This window comes from Prunus dulcis, chromosome 8 (genome assembly GCF_902201215.1).
Source record: "Prunus dulcis chromosome 8, ALMONDv2, whole genome shotgun sequence".
NCBI lineage: Eukaryota > Viridiplantae > Streptophyta > Magnoliopsida > Rosales > Rosaceae > Prunus > Prunus dulcis.
This window is the reverse complement of record NC_047657.1, coordinates 4520472-4538987: the sequence shown is the minus strand read 5'-3', so window position 1 is coordinate 4538987 and position 18516 is coordinate 4520472. Positions and strand designations below refer to the sequence as shown.

The 18516-nt window shown below is 37.2% G+C and overlaps 3 protein-coding genes across 3 annotated transcripts; 2 read left to right on the top strand and 1 right to left on the bottom strand.

Annotated features, from left to right (window-relative positions):
• The first annotated feature begins 9467 nt into the window (after window positions 1-9467).
• Window positions 9468-11589, top strand: LOC117638301 (TMV resistance protein N-like). The gene is made up of 3 exons (XM_034373438.1): window positions 9468-9961; window positions 10664-11540; window positions 11578-11589. The coding sequence occupies exons 1-3, from the start codon at window positions 9468-9470 to the stop codon at window positions 11587-11589; spliced, it is 1383 nt and encodes a 460-aa protein (XP_034229329.1).
• Window positions 11590-11596: 7 nt separating this feature from the next.
• On the top strand, window positions 11597-14447 carry LOC117638300 (disease resistance-like protein DSC1). Its single transcript, XM_034373437.1, has 5 exons — window positions 11597-11759; window positions 11868-12143; window positions 12404-13489; window positions 13578-14121; window positions 14359-14447. The coding sequence occupies exons 1-5, from the start codon at window positions 11631-11633 to the stop codon at window positions 14445-14447; spliced, it is 2124 nt and encodes a 707-aa protein (XP_034229328.1). The 5' UTR covers window positions 11597-11630.
• A 754-nt stretch (window positions 14448-15201) lies between these two features.
• On the bottom strand, window positions 15202-17262 carry LOC117638299 (disease resistance-like protein DSC1). The gene is made up of 3 exons (XM_034373436.1): window positions 17107-17262; window positions 15990-17006; window positions 15202-15891 (listed from the first exon to the last, which is right to left on the bottom strand). Exons 1-3 carry the CDS (start codon window positions 17260-17262, stop codon window positions 15202-15204), a joined length of 1863 nt encoding a protein of 620 aa, XP_034229327.1.
• Between the last annotated feature and the right edge of the window lie 1254 nt (window positions 17263-18516).

The following is an 18516-nucleotide window of genomic DNA, read 5'->3' as shown; positions in this document are numbered from 1 at the left end:
TCAAGTGGCCTAGGATTGACAAAAGAGTTATGCAGATAATAGAAGAAAGATCTTCAGGTTGAGGGTAGTAACTGGGTATTCTTAAAATTATCACCCTAGAAAGGTGTAGTGAGATTTGGGAAACGGGAGAAACTAAGTCCTCGCTATATCGGACCCTATGAGATTATAGAGCGTGTGGGCCCAGTAGCTTATAGGCTTGCTTTGCCTGCGGATCTAGCACGATTGCATGATGTTTTCCATATCTCCATGCTCCAAAAGTATATTTCTGACCTTTCCCATGTGTTAGAGGAGCAATCAGTAGAATTGGAGACTGATTTCACTTATGTGAAGCAACCAGTTCAGATTTTGGATTGGAAGACATAAGTGTTACGACCGAGAGAGATTCCACTTGTGAAGCTTTTATGGAGAAGTCATACTGTGGAAGAGGCTACAAGGGAACCCGAAGACTAAATGCGGGAGCAGTACCTTCACCTCTTCGAGTGACAGGTGCGTAAATTTCGAGGACGAAATTTTTATAAGGGGGGTAGGTTGTAATGACCCAAATCCAAAATTCATATTTAATTAGTAATTTATTATGAGGAAAAACAATTTTGCCTTTGGAATAATATATTAACGAAAAGTTGACTTTTTGACCGGAAAGGAATTTGACAACTACAGACACCGTTGCGTAGAGCATGATGAAATGAGTTCATAGACACGTAGTGGGCTCGAATCGAAGTTGTAACGAGAGAAATATGGTCAAAAGAAACTCAGTGGCACAATTGTAATTATTTCGAAATGAGATTTTTATAAAAATTAGATCTCTCTCTCTCTCTCTCTCTCTCTCTGAAACTCCGGCCACCGGCCACGGCTGTGGACGGGGCCGGTACCAAAATGACCGGGGCATAGTCCTCTTCCAGCCCCAGCCGACTCCCGCCTCCAGCCTCCGTGGTTTCGCTGGAAAATGGAGAAGAAGCGGCCGGTGTCATCCGATCTTCACCGCCGTTGATCTCCCTCCTCCAGCCACTGATTTCGACGAGCCAGGTATGGATTTTGAACCTCTCGAGCTGTTCTAGCTGCTTGTTGGGTAGGAATTAATCAGTTCTCAGTGTAGAAATTGGATTTTCGAATTTGAAATTCGGCCGATTTTCGACCTCCGTGTTCGGCCACTTCCGGTCAATTTTTGGGGTAGGTCCAAGAACAAAAGTGGTTCCAAATATGGTGTTATACCTAGGGTAGGAGTTTGGAGCCGTGGTTTTGAGATTTTCCAGCGATGCGTAATCGCTTTGGACACCCAGCGCTGCCGGCGCGTGTGGCGGCGCGTGGGGAAGGGTAGTGCAATGGCACTGTGTCTTGATGCGATCCTTAGGTTGTCACGAGTGCGTAGGAATTCGCAGATCTCAATTTGGATACCGTTGGAACCTCGAACGAATTTTTCATATTGTGCGATTTTCGGGTTCAATGCTGTTGAGCCGTTGGATCATAATCAATTTCAGATATGTTACTCTAGATAATTCTAGAATCGTGTAGGATTCAACGGATTGTGAATCGGAGTCCCGAATACTCCGAAATCGGGAACCCTAGGGCTAGGGTTTAGAAATTATGTGATTACACGATCGTGGTCAATCCGATCGTCCGATTCAGACCAGATTTGCAGGACATGGTTATTTAAATGTGAGGAACTTATAGGAACTCTCGGATTGGTAATTGGAGGTCGTGGACCCAACGAGGTTCTGTATTGACCAATATGGAAGTTTATCACTAAGCGAGTCTCGAGTCTTTTAAGACAATTCTAACCATCCGAAATGCTTAAGTGGGCATAAGAATGACTTTAAAGTTAGTACACGCACTTCTAGGAGCCGGGAGTCATGATTTTAATTAAATACTTATACCGAGTAGTTTTATTAATTAAATATTCATGGTGGTTTAGTCAGGCACCCGGGGCCAGACAGACCCGCAAGAGGGACCTTCAGGAGGTCTAGCTAGCTCGGACCAGGAGGGAGTGGACTTTTCTTTTATAAATGATTTTATGCAAATGAATTTCATTATTTGATCTTGAATAAGTTTTATTGAGTATGGTTTTCCTAGCATGATTTGTTGAAGTTAAATATCTTTATTTATATGCTGCTTAGTTGAATATGCTAAAAAGATATGGAAAGTAAAGATTGAGATATATATCAGATAAAATGGCAGCAGAGTTCTAGATTTAATAAAAATTCAGTTATTCATCAGATCTTTCAGAAATTTTATATTTTCTTAAGCCACCTTAGGTACCCAGTTATAGAAACAGGTTGCCTTAAGATAAGACGATGTCTACAGACATCCAGGCTGCCTTCGGTTTATGTTGCTTTCGGATATGACGATGTCCACGGACATCCAGGTTATGTTTAGTTTGTCAGTGCACTTGACATCTGCCTCACGAGTTTCGGGGACGCCGTGATCGTGAGAGCCAGGAATGCGGATCAGGCTGACTACGGTCCCCTGAATCCTGCCAGTTTGGGGCTCGGGTTGACTTTGTGTCACCGAGACCTGCCAGGGGAATTGACGGATTATCAGGAATTGATGTATTATCAGGAATTGACGGATATCAGGAATTGACAGAATTAAAGGGGTACACCTAGGTGGTAGTTTTACATTGATTTCAATGCTTTTAAGAGAGTTTTATTGACCTTGAGTATGACTTTGGCATATACGTATATAAATCTGTGAATGCATTGATTTTAGTACGAATATAATGAAGAGGAAAATTCAGTTTTTGCATAACTGTTTTACAGTGGGGTTAGTATGTTGATATGCTATTTTCTAGATCTTTATTTTTGTCCACTCACAATTTTTGAATGTTTTGCGCCCTCAGGCAGTAGACGTGCACAGGAATCCACCACCGGGCCGTTTTCCCATCTTCCGCGCCTTTCCTTTGCTGTAGAAGTTTTGTTTTGTAAAAGGATTAACTCCTCTGTAAATTCTTAGTAGTTGCTTTGATATTTTGCCCTAGATTGAGAACTGAACTGTTGGATTGTATATTTACGTATACTGGCAGTTGGCATGTGTAAATGTTTGGTATTGAGCCAGTTACAAGGAGAACTCTGCTAGTTTTTCGGTAGAAGTTAACCTAGAAGGGCACAAATGACCTATTTTCCTGGCGTCGCCATTCGCCATCACATAGAAGGCAAATGAATTTACATAGAAGGGCAAATAGGTCATTTGTGCCCGACATTCGCCAGGTGTCGGACACGCACAGGGTCCGGCTCGGATTCCAAAGCGGAATTTGGATTGGGTCCTGTCAATAAGATTCATGGAAATCATGTTAACCAGCAAAAGAGGAGGAAACCCAATTGTAGAAACCGAAAAAGTGAAAGAGCCAAATTAGAAAAACTGTTCAGGTCTGCAAAAAATAAAAAAATAAATAAAAATTAAATTATGCCTTTGCATTCAACTGACTATAGGTGGCTCAACACTAGCAAAAAAAAACCCTTGCGCGAACAAATTTTGCTCGACGAAAAACTATTCGTCGCTCAAAGTCACTTTGCGCTACGAAACTCGAAACTTCGTCGCTCAAAGTCTTGCGCGACCAAATTTTGCCAGACGAAAAATAATTCGTCACTCAAAGTGACTTTGAACGACGAAATAGTAAACTTCGTCGCGCAAAATGCTTATAAAAATAAATAAAATTAAAAAAATTATTTTTTAAAATCTTTGCATGACGCAATCCAAACATTTCGTCGCCTAAACCAATTTATTTTTGTTTTTTATCTTGTATGCATAACACTTAAGAAATTAAATTGTATATATATATTTATTAGGTAGCTTTAAATTTATTATTTTAGATTGGATTAGATTTTTGTTAGAAAAATATATTATTGTTGTTCGGATTGGGTTTTTGTTAGAAAATATGTATTTTAAATTGACGATCGAATTAGTTCATTGTATTCATATAGGGTCAAGGAGTGTAACTGTAAAAAATCATCAAAATTGGAGTTAAAATAACCGTTAAATCATGATTTTTCATTATAACCGTCCAAAAGTTTTGTCCCATTACTTGATCTCTGAATGTTTATTTTTTTCAATTTTCGGTGTATATGATCTCGAAGTATAAACAAACAAGTTTGACAGTTGGATCGTTGAAACTAGTTTTGTTGAGTGCATATGCCATCAAAATAATATATTCACTAACAATTAAGAGTTTATTTATACTTTCGTTAAATATAACATAAGATTTTGTGGTATCCACTAGTGTAAATATTTTAAATTGAAGACCAAATTCAGTCATTGTATTCATATAGGGTCAAGGAGTGTAGCTGTAAAAAATCATCAAAATCGGAGTTAAAATAACCATTAAATCATGATTTTTCATTTATAACTGTCGAAAAATTTTGTCCCGTTACTTGATCTCTGAATGTTTATTTTTTCCGATTTTTGGCGTATATGATCTCGAAGTATAAACAAACAAGTTTGACGGTTGGATCATTGAAACTAGTTTCGTAGAATGTGTATGCCATCAAAATAATATATTCACTAACAATTAAGAGTTTATTTATACTTTCATTAAATATAACATAAGATTTTGTGGTATCCACTAGTGTAAATATTTTAAATTGAAGATCAAATTCAGTCATTGTATTCATAGAGGGTCAAGGAGTGTAGCTGTAAAAAATCATCAAAATCGGAGTTAAAATAACCGTTAAATCATGATTTTTCATTTATAACCGTCGAAAAGTTTTGTCCCGTTACTTGATCTCTGAATGTTTATTTTTTCCGATTTTTGTCCTATATGATCTCGAAGTATAAACAAATAAGTTTGACTGTTGGATCGTTGAAACTAGTTTCGTCGAATGCGTATGCCATAAAAACAATATATTCACCAACAATTAAGAGTTTATTTATACTTTCATTAAATATAACATAAGATTTTGTGGTATCCACTAGTGTAAATATTTTAAATTGAAGATCAAATTTAGTCATTGTATTCATATAGGGTCAAGGAGTGTAGCTGTAAAAAAATAATCAAAATCGGAGTTAAAATAACCGTTAAATCATGATTTTTCATTTATAACCGTCGAAAAGTTTTGTCCCGTTACTTGATCTCTGAATGTTTATTTTTTTCGATTTTTGGCGTAAATGATGTCAAAGTATAAACAAACAAGTTTGACTGTTGGATCATTGAAACTAGTTTCGTAGAATGCGTATGCCATAAAAACAACATATTCACTAACAATTAAGAGTTTATTTATGCTTTCGTTAAATATAACATAAGATTTTGTGGTATCCATTGGTGTAAATATTTTAAATTGATGATCAAATTCAGTCATTGTATTCATATAGGGTCAAGGAGTGTAGCTGTAAAAAATCATCAAAATCGGAGTTAAAATAACCGTTAAATCATGATTTTTCATTTATAACCGTCGAAAAGTTTTGTCCCGTTACTTGATCTATGAATGTTTCTTTTTTTTTCGATTTTTGGCATATATGATCTCGAAGTATAAACAAACAATTTGATTGTTGGATCGTTGAAACTAGTTTCGTAGAATGCATATGCCATCAAAACAATATATTCACTAACAATTAAGAGTTTATTTATACTTTCGTTAAATATAACATAACTTTTTGTGGTATCCACTAGTGCAAATGTTTTAAATTGAAGATCAAATTCAGTCATTGTATTCATATAGGGTCAAGGAGTGTAGCTGTAAAAAAATCATCAAAATCGGAGTTAAAATAGCCCTTAAAATCGTGATTTTTCATTTATAACCGTTGAAAAGTTTTGTCCCGTTACTAGATCTCTAAATGTTTGTTTTTTGTGATTTTTGAGGTATATGATCTTGAAGTATATACAAACAAGTTTGACAGTTGGATCGTTGAATGGGGTGTGTGTGTGTATATATATATATATTTATTAAGTAGCTTTAAATTTATTTATTTTGTACGTATAACACTTAAGAAATTGAATAGTATATATATTTATTAAGTAGCTTTCACCTTAATTATATTTTAAATCATAAAATAAAATATTTTTATTTTTTTATTATTCATAACAATTATTTTTATAAATATTGTGCTATGAACCAATTTTTCGTCTCTCAAAAGTTTGCGCGACCAACAGTTCGTCGTGCAAAACTCAAAAAATTTGGGCGAGTACCAAAAATGGGACGTGGGTTTTTAAAATTAAAAAAAAAAAAACTTTAGACTTTGCGCGACCAATATGTTTCGTCGCGCAAAACGTTGTGCGACCAATATACATTCTTCGTCGCGCAAAAATTTGGGCGGTTACCAAAAATGGGACGCGGGAATTTTTTTATATAATTGTTTTAGACTTTGCGCGACCAATATGTATTTTTCATCGCACAAAAATTTAAAAATTTTGGCGGGTACCAAAAATGGGATGCGGGAAATTTTTTTTTTCAAAAAATAATTTTTTTAGACTTTGCGCGACCAATATTCCTATATTCGTCGCGCAAAACTTTGCGAGACCAATATGTTTCGTCGCGCAAAACTTTGCGCGCCCAACCGTATTTTCGTCGCGCAAAGTGATACGATTTTTAAAAACCGAAATAACTCCTCCACCATTTTCTCAATTTCTTTCTCTACTCTTACCTCTCCTCTCTCTTTCCCTCTCCCCAAATCCCACCCTTTCTCTCACACTCACTCCTCTCACTTAATCTCTCATCTCTCTCTTCACTATCTCTCACTCTCACTCACTCTCTCATCTATCTTTTCACTATCTCTCACTCTCTCATCTCTCTATCACTATCTTATCTAATTCTCTCACACTCACTTCTCCCTCTCATTCTCACTCACTCTCAATCTTCCCAAAAGGTATATTCTCTCCAAATTTTAAATTTTTTTCATTAATATGTGTTTTTGGAGTTAGTTTTGAGTTTGTGTGGGGTTTGGGGTTGAGTAAAGGGGAGAGATTGGAGTTTGGGTTGGATTTGTGGTATAACAATTTTAGGGGAGATTATGCATTCTTTTTTTTTTGTTGTTGTTGTTATTTGACCATATTTGTTTTTTTGTAGGTAATCATCGAGACTTTGATGGCTAAAGTTGAGGATTAGGAAGCTATCAAAACATATTATCCACCACTACCACCACAATATGCTTGTATTAGGATTTTATTATTGTACTTTGTTAATTTATGTGTACATTTTGAATATTATATATATATATTTATTGGATAATTTGATCACTATTTTTCATATGTAATTTTATTTTGAATATGTCAATTTAAATTAAAGTAATTAAAAAAATCTTACAATTAAATTAAATTTAAAAAGTAAAAATTCAAAAAAATTAATATAACTAAATTAATATCAATTTAAATTAAAGTGATTTTAAAAAAAAATCATACAATTAAATTAAATTTAAAAAATAAAAATTTGAAAAAATTAATATAAATAAATTAATATTAAAAAAATAATAAAATAAAAAGTCAAAAACCTTGAGGGACAAAATATTTCGTAGTGCAAACTATTAAATTAGTTTATTTTAATTAAAAAAATTTTAAACACAAAAAATATTTCGTCGCGCAAATATTTGCACGACGTTAGTATTCGTCGTGCAAAACTCTAAAAATTTGGGCGGGTACAAAAAATGGGAAACGGGAATTTTTTATTTTTTATAAATTTTTTAAAGACTTTGCGCGACCAATGTTTTTTGTCGCACAAAACTTTGCCCGACCAATGTATTTTGTCGCGCAAAACTTTGAGCGACAAATATTTTTCGTCGCGCAAACCTTTGCGCGACCAATGTTTTTCGTCGCTCAAAACTTTGAGCGACCAATATTTTTTCGTCGCGCAAAGTCACTTTGCGCGACCAATGAAAAAACTTGGTCGCGCAAAGTCTTTCTTCACGATCTTTGCGCGATAGATTCTGCGTGATGAAGTTTCTGTCGCGCTAAAATTTGTGCGAGTACAATGTATTTTGCGCGACGAAATTCTCTTCGTCGCGCAAAGTGTAAAATGTAGTAGTGCAAGTATCATCATGTCTGAAAAGGGTCGTCTACGACGCCAGAATTGGAGGTGCTGTGGCGGCAATGGGAGGAAGAACACGTTCATGATTTTCTCCTTTGAACGTGTTCTTGTTCCAATAGTGAACTTTTATTATTTATTTTTTAAATTTCGGTTTTTGATTAAGTTAAATTAATATCTTGATTTTTAACTAGTTTTTTATGAACCCTTAGATTAGATCCAAGAGAACGGGACTGATACAATCTAATCTCAAAGGCCAACTTTGTCATTTGGAGAATTTTCTCAAACAAGGTTTTAATGAGGCTCAAAGTGTTCTATATTATTGGTTGTAAACTCTTATAATTTTAATAAAATTTATAATTTTATTTATTTATTTGTTTATAAAGGGCATATTCTTAAACTTTGGCCCTGGGTGTTAAATCACCCAAGGCCGGCTTGACCTTGGTGATATGATATGCTAAGTTGGACAGGGAAGTATCTGTAACGGCAAAAGTCCAATTTTTGTGTGCTTAATTATGGCTGCTTTTTTTTTTTTTTTCTTTTTTTTTCCTTTGTTACTTGGGAGGAAAGAAAACCATTGGGGTTTCGAACTTGGATGTCAAGCAGGGGGAAGGGGGGAGGCCACCACTGTGCTTTTGTTTGTTCTTAGAGTGCCTATGCACCTTGGCTGGCATATGGCTCCAAAACTACGGTTCAAAGGAAAAGTTATGATGATGTGGAATAATCTATCTACAAGAGCTTTTATTATGATGATGTAGACATTTTGCGGACTTGCCAAGAGAGAGCCTCGAACGCTTTGTTGGCCACGCTTGGTTCAACTCTCGCAACCGTTGGCTTCATCGCCCATAGCACCAGTGTCCACCAACACACTTGTGTTTCTCTGGTGGATTTCAGCTAATCATAAGACATTTCCGTTGGGAGTTCTTTGTTTTCGCTCCTTGGACACAAGCCCAGGTTATAATGAGTTTCTGAGCAATGGTATTGCTGTTTTTAGTAACGACTAGATTCTACCAAGGCAGTTGTGTTTCTCTCGTGGACTCCAGCCAGTCAGTCACTTTATTGTTGCTTACTTCAGTCGTGATTTTGTGAGTTCTCAGTCTCTTTTTTCTATTACATAAACTCAAGTTAGGATCCCAAAGTATTTTGATTTGCTAACAGCTCGCCCTTGATTATCTATCTCCCTATTTTTATTCAGTGTGTAGTTCTGAGTCATGGTATTGCTGAATTTTTTTTTTTTTGGGTAATTGATTTTCCGTTTCAAACATTTGCGATAGTTGAAAAGACTGAGAGATTGTACTTTGAAGATGTTACATACATTGGGGAGTATAGTTTTTCAGATTAGATCAAACAGCAGCAGGTAAAACTATTTTTTGTTGTCTTTAATTAACAAAATGAATCGTAAGCACTCTGCAAATTGCTTGTTTTAGTTACAAGGTCTCCAGCCAATTGCTTGTGATATTAATCTCATATTGCTTTGGCAGCATGTTCAGTTAATTCGTACTGAGATGAGAAACTAGCAAGTCTCCCATGGCGTTGAGCACCAAAAGAGCCTCTTCAACGTCTGTTCCTAGAGCTATTCAATGGAAATATGATGTCTTTTTGAGTTTTAGTGGTGAAGACACCCGCAAGCGTTTTACAGCCCATTTATATGAGGAACTGAAATATCTAGGAATTAGAACTTTCTTGGATAACCCTGAACTTGAAATAGGAAAACCGATGCCTGCAGAACTATCCTCAGCAATTACAGAATCAAGGTTAGCCATCATTGTGATCTCTCCAAATTATGCTTCTTCAACATGGTGCCTTGATGAACTCCTACAAATTCTTCAATGCATGGAAGCGAGAGACACAGTTCTGCCAATTTTCTATGATTTGGAACCTTCTGATGTTCGAAAACAAACGGGGAGCTTGGCGAAAGCCTTCAGTGACCATGAAAAAAGGTTTGACACAAATAAGCTGAAAGACTGGAAAGCGGCTTTAACAAAAGTCGCTAATCTTACAGGGTGGACTGCAAAGGATAAGTTAGTATTAATTCTTTCTTCCCTTAACTCCAACCTTTTTATAATTGAACTGTGGACTTCAAAGCACTTCATTACCACATGTATTCATGATAACAAATAGAAGTCACAATTTAATCTTGTCACACTGTCAATCTGTCAATTTGAGCCATTTATTCTTGTTATAAATGTCGTTCTCAAATGTCATAATAATGCATTTCCAGATTAACAATATGGCAACATATATGTTGGCACACAATTTCCCGGTCTAGTGGAGGTTTGGAAATACCGTGCAATCGAAACAGTATAACATAGAAGAATATAGGAGGTCAAGGAGAAGAACCCCAAATTATAGGAATCCCTTAGTACAAAATCTAACCCTAACCAGACCAACTCGCCGTGGTCGCCGCCGTTGCATCAGTCCTTGTTTAGGTAAGAGTTGTAAACCTTCCTTTGTTGTTACTCCAAGCTTAGGAGAGAGTTTAGGCATAGAGGTCTCCTCAGCCGTATTGAATCTTCAAATCCCTGACACTGTTCGCTTTCCATCACGTAGAATTTCCTTCCAATTAAAAGAATTAAAATAAGTAAAAGAAATAGAAACCCCCTTACTAAATGGGGGCAGACGTACCGTTCAGGTAGGTAAACAAAAAGAAGTGTCACTTTCTTTTCTTTGTCTATTTATGATTCATTTATCTCTTCCCCTTCTTGTTTCCTTTCTTGTTGTAGGGATGAACCAGGACTCATCAAAGAAATTGTTCAAAAGGTACAAACCAAAGTACCTCCTGTATTCTGGGAATCAAAAAAGCTGGTTGGGATTGAGCCAAGGTTGGAGCAACTATATTCGCTTTTAGATATCGACTCTGATGATGTTCACTTCATAGGGCTTTGCGGAATGGATGGGATTGGTAAGACAACCATTGCTAAGATAGCTCGCAAAACTCTTGGAGATAAATTTGATGTGAGCAGATTTTTCAGCGTTAAGATGGTCTCTGAAAAACATGGCCTTGTCAATTTACAAAGAAGACTTTGCAAAAGCCTTATGAAGAAAAAATCAGAATACTGGGACAACATTGATGAGGAAGCCACCATGATAAACTTCTTATTTCAAAAAAAGGTTCTTCTCATTCTTGATGACGTGGATGACATCAGTCAATTAGAGAACTTGTGTGGAAACAGAGATTGGTTTGGTCCGGGGAGCAGAATCATTATTACAACTGCAAATGAAAAATTGCTAATTACACATGGTGTGAAAATATTTAAGGTGCCGGAGTTAGATGCAAATGAAGCTATTCAACTTTTTAGCTTGAAGGCCTTCAAAAGAGATTATCCAGACAAAAAATTTACAGCTTTATCTCGATGTTTTGTGGATTATGCCAATGGCCTTCCGCTAGCTCTTGAAGTCTTGGGATCATATTTGCATACAAGAGATCTGCATGAATGGACAAGTGAATGGATAAAACTGAAAGATACCTGTTCGTTAAACAATGACAGTAGCAGAAAGATTATGGAGGTACTTAAAATAAGTTATGATAGATTAGATGAAGAGCAAAAAAATATTTTCCTTGATATCGCATGTTTCTTTAAAGGAAAGTGCAAATATCAAGTACTGAAAATATTAAAAAGTTGTGGCTTTCAATCAGATATTGGCATAAAGGTTCTTGTCGAGAAGTCTCTGATAACAATTTCTGATAACATGGTGTTGATGCATGATTTGTTTCAAGTACTGGGTCAGGCAATTGTAGTTCAACAATCTAAAGAACCTGGTGGGCGTAGTAGGTTGTGGCGTTCTAGGGACATCTATCCTGTTTTGAGGGATAATACGGTAAGAGACTAGTTACGTACTTCTCTAAATTTGATTTCCTTCTAATGTGCAGATGACTTGTATACTTTCTGACATTATGTTAACGTGTTCTTTAATCTTGATTATCAGGGGACAAAATCAGTTGAAGGAATTGTCCTACCCTTTCCTGAATCAGAAGAGGCAAAATGCAATCCTGAAGCATTTTCCCAGATGTCTGATCTTAGAATTCTCAAAATTCATAATGTTCACCTTCCCGGAGGACTCAAATATCTTCCTGATTCCTTGAGATTTCTTGAATGGAGAGGTTATCCTGAAAAGGATCTTCCACCAGATTTTGAAGCCCATGAGCTTGTTGAACTCAGCATGTGCCATAGTAGCATTAAACAACTTTGGATTGGTGTAAAGGTATAAGTCTAATACAACTAGAACATACGCCCCTTCTAAAGGGGGATCCCACTCCACTGGAAATCCATATTGACAGCTCTATAATCGAATTATCTGTATTATCAATAATATGGATGACATATCGATTGTCCGATATCAAGTCGAAATGGATTCCATTCAATTGTATCTGGAACGGGATCCCCTTATGAAGGGCACTATATATATACTCTATATAAGTTTTTGTGAATCTTCTTATTATGAATTTCTTGTACATTTTACAGACTTTTGGCAAGTTGAAAGTCATCGACCTTAGTCATTCACTAAATTTGACAAGAACTCCAAATTGCATTGGGGTCCAAAATCTTGGAAGATTAGATCTTGAGGGATGTAAAAGTCTAGTTGAGATTCACCCATCCGTTGGAGCTCTCAAAAAGCTTACTTCCTTAAATGTTAAAAACTGCACAAGTCTACGGATTCTTCCAGCAAAGATTGAAATGGAACTTCTTGAGGCTTTTATTCTTTCTGGCTGCTCAAGTCTTAAAAGGATTTCGGAATTTGTGAGCCCTATGGAGAATTTAAGGGAGATTTTTTTAGACAGAACTGCTATTGAAAGTATACCATCTTCAATTGAATGTTTGACTAGCCTTTCTTCTTTCGACATGAGAGGTTGCAAATATCTAAATTGTCTTCCAAGTACCATTGGCAATTTGAAGTCTCTTAAAAGTTTAAATGTATCTAGTTGCCCAAAACTTGCCAAACTGCCAGAAAGCTTTGGGGAACTAGAGTCTTTGGAGGAGATTGATATAAGTGAAACTTCTATAAAGGAATGGCCGTCTTCCAGTTTCGTTTTGAAGAACCTTAAATCATTAACTTTTCGTGGACGTAAATCAGGACAACGATGGTTTATGTCTCTCCGGTTTCTATCATGGCCAATGAAGAGATGCCAGCCTATGAGTTCGTTCATGCCTCCCCTATCAGGGCTCTCTTCTCTAATGCACTTAGATCTAAGTGATCGAAATCTTTTGGAAGGAGAAATGCCCATGGATATTGACTGCTTAACGTCTTTAGTATCATTGAACTTAAGTGGAAATCATTTTATTATCCTTCCTGAACGCATTAGCAGACTTTCTAAACTTGAGATTTTGTACTTAAGTGGTTGCAAGAAGCTGCAGCACCTTCCAGTCCTTGCCTCAGATATAAGCTTAGAAGTAATGGCAGATGGCTGTACTTCACTGAAAATGCTGCAATGCCCTTCAAATTTGGACAGATTGAAGTGGTCCTGTTTTAATTTCATCAATTGCATTGGATTGATTGACCAAGAAAGCTGCAATGATATAGCATTTGTGATGCTCAAAATGTACCTCAAGGTTCTCTCTCTCTCTCTCTCTCTCTCTCTCTCTCTCTCTCTCTCTCTCTGTGTTTTGTATGTTTAACATAACTTTTTATGCTGTACAGAGAGTTCCTTATCCAGAAGATAGATACGAAATTATAATTCCTGGAAGAAACATTCCTTGGTGGTTCAGCTATAAAAACTTGGGGAGTTCAGTAAGTGTAAAGCAACGTCCGCAGTGCAGTAAAAATAAGTGGATGGGATATGCTGTATGCGCTGTTTTTGAGGTTTCAAGCAGCGGATGGAACGTCACTTGTGACTTGAAAGTCAATGGAAAAGAAAAGTACCCTGCGCCTTTAATAGCAACCAATGTCCAACCTGTAGGGGAACATCTATGGCTGTTCTATGTGTCTCGTGATATCAGCTTCGACAGAGAGTGGCAAAACAGTTGCAATCAGTTAACATTTTCATTCACAAATTCAAGCTGCTGCTTTGTAAAGAAGTGTGGTGTCCGTTTGGTATATCAGAAAGATGTGGAAGATTTCGACAATGTAACAACTCAATCCAGCATTGACATTTCTCCATATGAGGCTATGGATGACAAATCTGCATCTGTGCACGGTGCCACTATCAAGCGAAGTTATAGTAGGGAAGGATCTAGTGAAAGAGGTAGTAATTTTGATGAGGAATCACAGTTCAAAAGATTAAAAAAATAATCATTTCTTTCAACTGGCATATATACAACCTCTCTAACGCTTGAAGGATGACCAAATTCCTCAAATCACAGCCGTGTATTAGCTAGCTTGGGCTTATAACAAGTACCACAACATTATAATTTTCACTTTACACATGTTTTTTCTTTGTTAAGTATTGGGATTTTTTTCTCTTGGACTATACAATTTACAGGGGATGTGGAATCTGATGAAAATTATCAGTTTTTGGAGCAGCTTGATACGCTGTCTGAAGGGGACATTGCAATATTGTTGACAGGATAAAGAGGGAAATGATAAAGATAGGAGAGAAGAGAGAAGAGAGAAGAGGGGAGAACATCGGACACTAGCAATAGTTCAAGGAGATTGCTAAATTTGCCCAAAAACAGTTTAACATTCTGTACATGCCAAAAGAGTTTGTGGGTTTTTGATGAACACTACGATGCCGCAGTCTCTTTTTAGGCTGTATTCCAGCTGCGCTGTGTTACTTGTTGATCAAGGAATGCTGGTTTGGGCCCTTAAGTTGGGCTCAAAGCTGCTCTTTTATTTGTATGTGATAGTTATGTCAGTACTAGTGTTTTACTCTTCTCGTAGAAAGAGGATATGAATGATTCGGTGATGTGAAGATGGTGTTGCGCTAGTCGATCTTAACCCTTAACCAAAGCCATTGTGCTCCAAGTGGAGAATCTGGTTTGGATAGGTCCTTTTCTATGCCTCAATTAAGAGGACTTTAATATTTCACTTGCTATGGAATAGAACTTGGAAGGAATAACAACTTTAAACTGATATCGGACAAAAAGCGGAATATAAGTTTAAAGATACACATGTCCGAAAGGCATAAAATTGTTACAAGTAATGCTGCATTAGCTAAACCTAAACCTGACGCAACCCGAAATCTTCCCGTCTTTGCAACTCCAGTATTTCACTCAGAGGGAATGAAGAATTATAAAAATAAAAAATTGCAATCAGTCCTGTAAGATGGGTTCAAATGAATGAGAGAGAGAGAGAGAGAGAGAGAGAGAGAGAGAGTCCAGCTAAATCAATTTCGACATTTCTTTGATAAATGGACGTTGTCTAAGGCTGCGTCATCCACCTTGGAGTTACTTATTGTTCCACCAATTTCCTGTAGACTGTCAGATTGTTGAACAATGGCACCTTGTAAAGATTCTGATCCACTAAAATCATTATTCCACACATTAACAACCTCACAAGGGGAGGCACTGCCTTTAGATTGGGTAATTATTAGTTTCCTATCTTCAATATCTTGCTGATATATCAAACGAACCCCACTCTTCTTCACCGCTAAGCCAGCGCCATAGGGTTGAAATGAAAATTCAGGGTGACGACAGCAGTTTTTCCACTCTGTACTAAAATTTTCACAAGATACAAAGGAGATCCAAAGGTGATCTGACTCAATTTGGCTTAGTTCTTGGCTGCAGCGTAAGAAAGGATGCAAGCCAGGTATATCCGACTTACTGCACTTCACTTCACAGCCGAGACCATGTGTAGTTCCAAACGCTTCATGCCTCAATTTACCAAGAGAGTTAGCTGGACGATATCGACGGAAACCAACAACAGCACAAACAGCATATCCCATGCACTTATCCGTATACCAATTCTGAGGTAAGCTCATGCTTACTACAGACCCCTCACGTTGATAACTGAAATACTGAGGAAGTTCTTTGCCAGGTATTATAGTTTCAAACTTCTTTCCTGGACAAGGGTTTCCCTGTACCACACAAACTGCGAAGTTAAAAAACATATGTGAGAGGGAGGAGAGAAGATAACAGGGGAGAGAGAATTGAACAGCGGGGGTAGGGAGAATACCTTAAGGAACCTCCTTAGCATTGTAAATGCGTTGTTGCAGTCTTGATTGCCAGCCAATTTGGAGCAGTTAACAAAATTCAAGCAAGAGTCCCCCATTCTGAAAAAATTCGAGGGACAAGATAGCCTTTCATGTGAAGAGCGGCCAGCTGATCCAACACTGAAGTCTATATTTGATGACAGCTCTGGCATACTCTCAAGATTCTTACAACTCTCCACATTCAAACCTTGAAGCTTAGTAAGCTGACTAGTGCCTGTGGGAACTCTATCAAAACTGTTTTTACTAAGATCTAATGATACTAATGAGGCTAAGCAACCAATATCAGTTGGGATTGTTCCCTGCTGAAGATTGCAGTCACTTAGATTCAATAGTGTCAAAGAAGATACAGGTGGCAACTGCAATCGCAGAATCCCTTTACATCCACGAAGAGATAAAGCTTCAAGAATCTTCAGAAGGAAAATGGATGGTGATACATCGATTATGGAGGTACCACCCGCATCAAGCCGCTCCAGACAACTTATGCTCCCCAAGCTTTCTGGCAGCTTTCGAAGTTTTGAGCATCCAGAAACATCGACAATTTTGAGGGACTCCAACTTGTGAATATTGCTTGGAAGACACCTGAGATTCTTGCAATCTTTTAGTTTTAATAATGTTAGGGCAGTCAGGTGTCCAATTGATAAAGGTAACTTTTCAATTGCTGTCTTATCTAAATAAAGTTCCAACAAGTGGTCCATAGGTACCACAAATTCTGGAAATTTCTTAATGTTTGAACAGCCAGAAAGAATAAAAACTTCAAGGGACTCCATTGCAATCGGAGATGGAAGACTTTCTAGACTTGTACATTCTTTAAAACTCAAGAATATAAGCCTTCTGAGAAGAGCAATGGATGGGTCTATCTCCACCAAATTCAGACAACCTTCAAAATCTAATCTCTGAAGATTCGGAGTACCTGAAAAGTCGGGCGTGCTGGACAGCTCTCGGGAGTAGCTAACATTGATGAATTTCAACTTATATAAGCACTGTTGAGAAGAGAAACAAAAGAGAGATACACAAACCTTAGTAACTATTCAAATAAAATAACTGGTATAACAGCATTTTGTTTTGTTTCCATAATCTAACCATTTTTCCAGCCCAAGGCCGTTCAATTTTGCTACTGCACAAATTCAGTTCGCGAAGTTCCTCAGGTTGAAAACTTTGTGGGAGAACTTTTCCAGGATACCCACACCACTCGAGAAACGTTAAGGCATTAGATAGATGTATGGGGCCTTCGGTCATATACAGACCATGAATACGGAGAAATCTAAGACAAGGCATATTAGAGAAGGCCTCTTCGTTCCATTGTGCCTCTTTGAGTTCAGGAAAGTGTATGTCAATGCCTTCAACTGCATCTGTGCCCTACTAACCAAGAGTATTCGGATAAGTTAATCAGAGTAATAGAAAATGAAATGCTACTATATATGCTTAATCTTTCTACACAACCAGTTACCTTATTGTTCCTCAATACATCAAGGATGTCGTCAGTAAGCCACAACCTGCTTTGCTTACCACGCTCCCCAAGAGACTCGGCACTAACAATTTCTTGCCCAGTTTCTTGTATGAACCTATCCATCATCACTTTATTGTCTAGAATAGTTACGAGGGAATTCTCAATGAGGACTTCTATTGCACTGCACGGGCAACAACCATCACAATCTAGGATTTCCTCTACTCGCTTTTTCTCCATTCCTTTAAAGAAACAAACAATATCTAGAAAAATTCTCTTCTCATTGTCATTTAGGCCTTGAATAATCATCTTGACTGCATCACTTTTCTTTTTCTCAAGCAATTTACTATTCCACTCATGTAGAGAAATAGGTAGTGAGCTACGCAATTCAGCCCGTAAAACTTTAACAATTAGTTCAATATTTTGTGCTTTGTACCTACACATAAGAAATTAAACACTAATGTCACGACTCTGTAAGAATCACAACAAAGAAGTTTTTTTTTTGGGTAGTTTTCTTCATTAAACTGCTAGTGCAGATAGTGAAAACAGTTAAAAAGTATTTGCCTTTTCAAGTCCAGTGCTACAAACAAAATTGTGAATGTCTGTCCTACAGCAACAAGTGACCATACTAAAGATAGCAGAAAATCTGTATTTTTCGCAAAGAATAGAATTACTCACCGATCTCGTACATGCCATCCAGGGAGACTGGGTACCACAAGAAGAGCAGCACTCCAATTTGACACTTTCTTTATATGGTCTTCGAAAACATGCTCCAGATTCCCGCCCTGTTTTTGCACCTCAGCTGGATCCACGTCGAAGTAAACCGCCAGAACTGCCTGTCCCATCCCTTTCCTGCATTCAACGATCTTCTCAAGCTCATTCAAGCATCGTATTGAATGGGCATATTTTCTTGAAAGAACAAGGATTGAAAATCTTGAATTTTCAATTGCCTTTAAGAAGATTACTGGGGAATTAGATGCTTCACCATTCCTAAATCTAAATGTGCGAATTCCTTGCCCAGTCAAAGCAACATCTAAGGGGTCTGT

Bases quoted from the DNA above. Each gene is read 5' to 3' on its own strand.
- LOC117638300 (XM_034373437.1), top strand. From the start codon at position 11,631: ATGGTGTTGATGCATGATTTGTTTCAAGTACTGGGTCAGGCAATTGTA. The intron at 11,760-11,867 runs GTAAGAGACTAG...CTTGATTATCAG, and splicing joins CTGTTTTGAGGGATAATACG to GGGACAAAATCAGTTGAAGG. The intron at 13,490-13,577 runs GTTCTCTCTCTC...TATGCTGTACAG, and splicing joins TGCTCAAAATGTACCTCAAG to AGAGTTCCTTATCCAGAAGA.
- LOC117638301 (XM_034373438.1), top strand. From the start codon at position 9,468: ATGGCGTTGAGCACCAAAAGAGCCTCTTCAACGTCTGTTCCTAGAGCT. The intron at 9,962-10,663 runs GTTAGTATTAAT...TTCTTGTTGTAG, and splicing joins GGGTGGACTGCAAAGGATAA to GGATGAACCAGGACTCATCA.
- LOC117638299 (XM_034373436.1), bottom strand. From the start codon at position 17,262: ATGACCGAAGGCCCCATACATCTATCTAATGCCTTAACGTTTCTCGAG. The intron at 17,007-17,106 runs GTTAGATTATGG...TCTTCTCAACAG, and splicing joins GGCCTTGGGCTGGAAAAATG to TGCTTATATAAGTTGAAATT. The intron at 15,892-15,989 runs GTATTCTCCCTA...TGTGTGGTACAG, and splicing joins TGCTAAGGAGGTTCCTTAAG to GGAAACCCTTGTCCAGGAAA.